The 2,113-nt window shown below is 31.7% G+C and overlaps 1 protein-coding gene across 1 annotated transcript; it reads right to left on the reverse strand.

Annotated features, from left to right (window-relative positions):
• Positions 1–440: 440 nt before the first annotated feature.
• On the reverse strand, positions 441–1,567 carry LOC116403504 (mediator of DNA damage checkpoint protein 1-like). The gene is made up of 2 exons (XM_031884705.1): positions 1,362–1,567; positions 441–1,254 (listed from the first exon to the last, which is right to left on the reverse strand). The coding sequence occupies exons 1-2, from the start codon at positions 1,507–1,509 to the stop codon at positions 962–964; spliced, it is 441 nt and encodes a 146-aa protein (XP_031740565.1). The 5' UTR covers positions 1,510–1,567; the 3' UTR covers positions 441–961.
• Between the last annotated feature and the right edge of the window lie 546 nt (positions 1,568–2,113).

The raw sequence follows: 2,113 nt of genomic DNA on the forward strand, positions 1-2,113 counted from the left end.
AATAAATAAAATATCACAACCCGACTTAACACAAACTATTTACTCCAACTTTTTCAACTACAAATTTAATTTCTCAACTTTTAAACTATTTTAAACTTACAAATCTACTTTATTCATTTCTTCAGATTTATATCTATTAAATAAAAAAAAATCAAAATTTATAGACACTTAAAACATAAAATTGAAAGACCTATTAAACAATTGAAAGGTTTAAGAGGTAACTAGACAAACTTTAAAAGTTCTAAGGGAAAGAATCTTTTGTTTAACTATTACAGTAATTAATTTTGAAAATATGTTATTTTAGTAAGTTCAAGATCAAAGACAAGCTAAACAATAAAATGTTGCGACAAGAAAACAATCTAATCATAATTAGAAACATGGATGTATGTATTTGTACACCAAATCACAAAAAATAACTCCAGATTTCGATATAGAGACAATTAAAAACTTGAACAAATTTGATAATTAAAGAAACACGGAGATGGCCATATGACCCCTTGTGCATAGACTTTTTACATTACATGCTCAATTCCTAGGATCAAAACAAACATAAATATTAAAGACTTAAGAAGCACATACACTCAAGTTTGGCTAGTGTATCAATAAACAATATGTATGGAACACTCGGAGAACACGTGTTGAACACTAGTTAGTACAGTAGATGTGTTAGACAACAAGTATTCCAATGTAATAAAGGTCAAGATTGGTCACACACACATATTAAACTCTTGGCTTTGAATAAGTTTTGAGTGAAGGACAAGCTTATTTTTAAGCATATAAATACATAAACTTATTGACTTTGAATTTCTATATAAATATGATACATACTTTTTAAATTATATATATTAAAACTGTGTTCTAGCGCTATCCTATATTTTTTAGAAAAAAATGGCACGTCACCATGTCTATGATTTATTGACCCATGTCTAGAATTCATATACGTGCTTGTTTGTTGAGAACTTCACATCTTCATTAGATGGGAGGATAGCCATATTATAGTGGTTGTATATGTAATATAGAGAACCAAACCTAGTACTCGAGATTTGTATAATAACAGAGAACTTACATTTCCACCGGCTGACTTGAGTATCAAGGATAGAGTTTTAGGTGGTGGTTGAGCGTGAGCTGATATGCAAACATTATACCCTTCAAATAAAGCTCCAGGACATGCTTTTGCCCTGAGAACTGTAGCTTTTAGGCTGGCTCGATACTTCGATATGTAGTCATCATCATTTAGTATGTAAGGCAACTCGTCTACAGATCAATAAGGAATTAATCAATCACAAAAATTAGGTAGGATGAAAAACATAAGTGGAAGAAAATACATTACGCTTTGATACTAGCAAGCCATTCGAACTTACCAACAAATCTACCTTCCCGGTAGCTTTCCTTTAACCAACTGGAGGAGAAAATCCAAGCTCTGAGTAATTTGCAATTAACTTGCAATTTTAGTAACAAGATATAGTAAAAATTATGAGCAAGAGCACACTGACACGCTTGAAGCCACATGGTAATGCATATGCTCGATAATCATTGAGAACATTAACAGGAGAAAATAAAGTTAAGAACAGTAGCGTGAAGAACAAAAAACATTCTACAACATAAAATCTTCAAAAACACATTGCTTAAAATCAAGTTTACTAATATAAAAGGTAAGATATTACGTTCCACTCTCCACACTACTGAAGTTCAACATTTCACATGAAAGAAATGAAATACTACTCTCAAATATAACTGAAAAAAGCATAAATGGGTAAAGAAAAAGCATAGAGAAATGCAAAAGAATCCTTGGCTTTGATATATTGAAAGGTAAAGAATATCAACCATAGATGCCCGGGAGAAGAACTCCTACAAATACACACTTAACGCAGATTATCATTCGCTAACATGAGACCTTCTAGAGGAATTCTATTAGGATACTTCCTAACAAGAACAAGATCTTAATTTATTATAATGAAGTATAAGAAAATACAAGATAAAACCAAGTATAAGGCACTTGGAACCTCCCTCTTGAGTACTCTCACCCAAGCCCTAGATCACTCCCCAGAATTCTCCCCTCACTTACCCTCCCTCAATTTATAATAAGATGTAACCACACTTACATAATAACTAC

This window comes from Cucumis sativus, chromosome 4 (genome assembly GCF_000004075.3).
Source record: "Cucumis sativus cultivar 9930 chromosome 4, Cucumber_9930_V3, whole genome shotgun sequence".
NCBI lineage: Eukaryota > Viridiplantae > Streptophyta > Magnoliopsida > Cucurbitales > Cucurbitaceae > Cucumis > Cucumis sativus.

What these genes read in the sequence shown, in the direction of transcription:
- LOC116403504 (XM_031884705.1), bottom strand. Translation starts at nt 1,509, where the DNA reads ATGTGGCTTCAAGCGTGTCAGTGTGCTCTTGCTCATAATTTTTACTAT. An exon ending in CCGGGAAGGTAGATTTGTTG is followed by an intron (nt 1,255 to 1,361) that starts GTAAGTTCGAAT and finishes ATTGATCTGTAG; the next exon opens with ACGAGTTGCCTTACATACTA.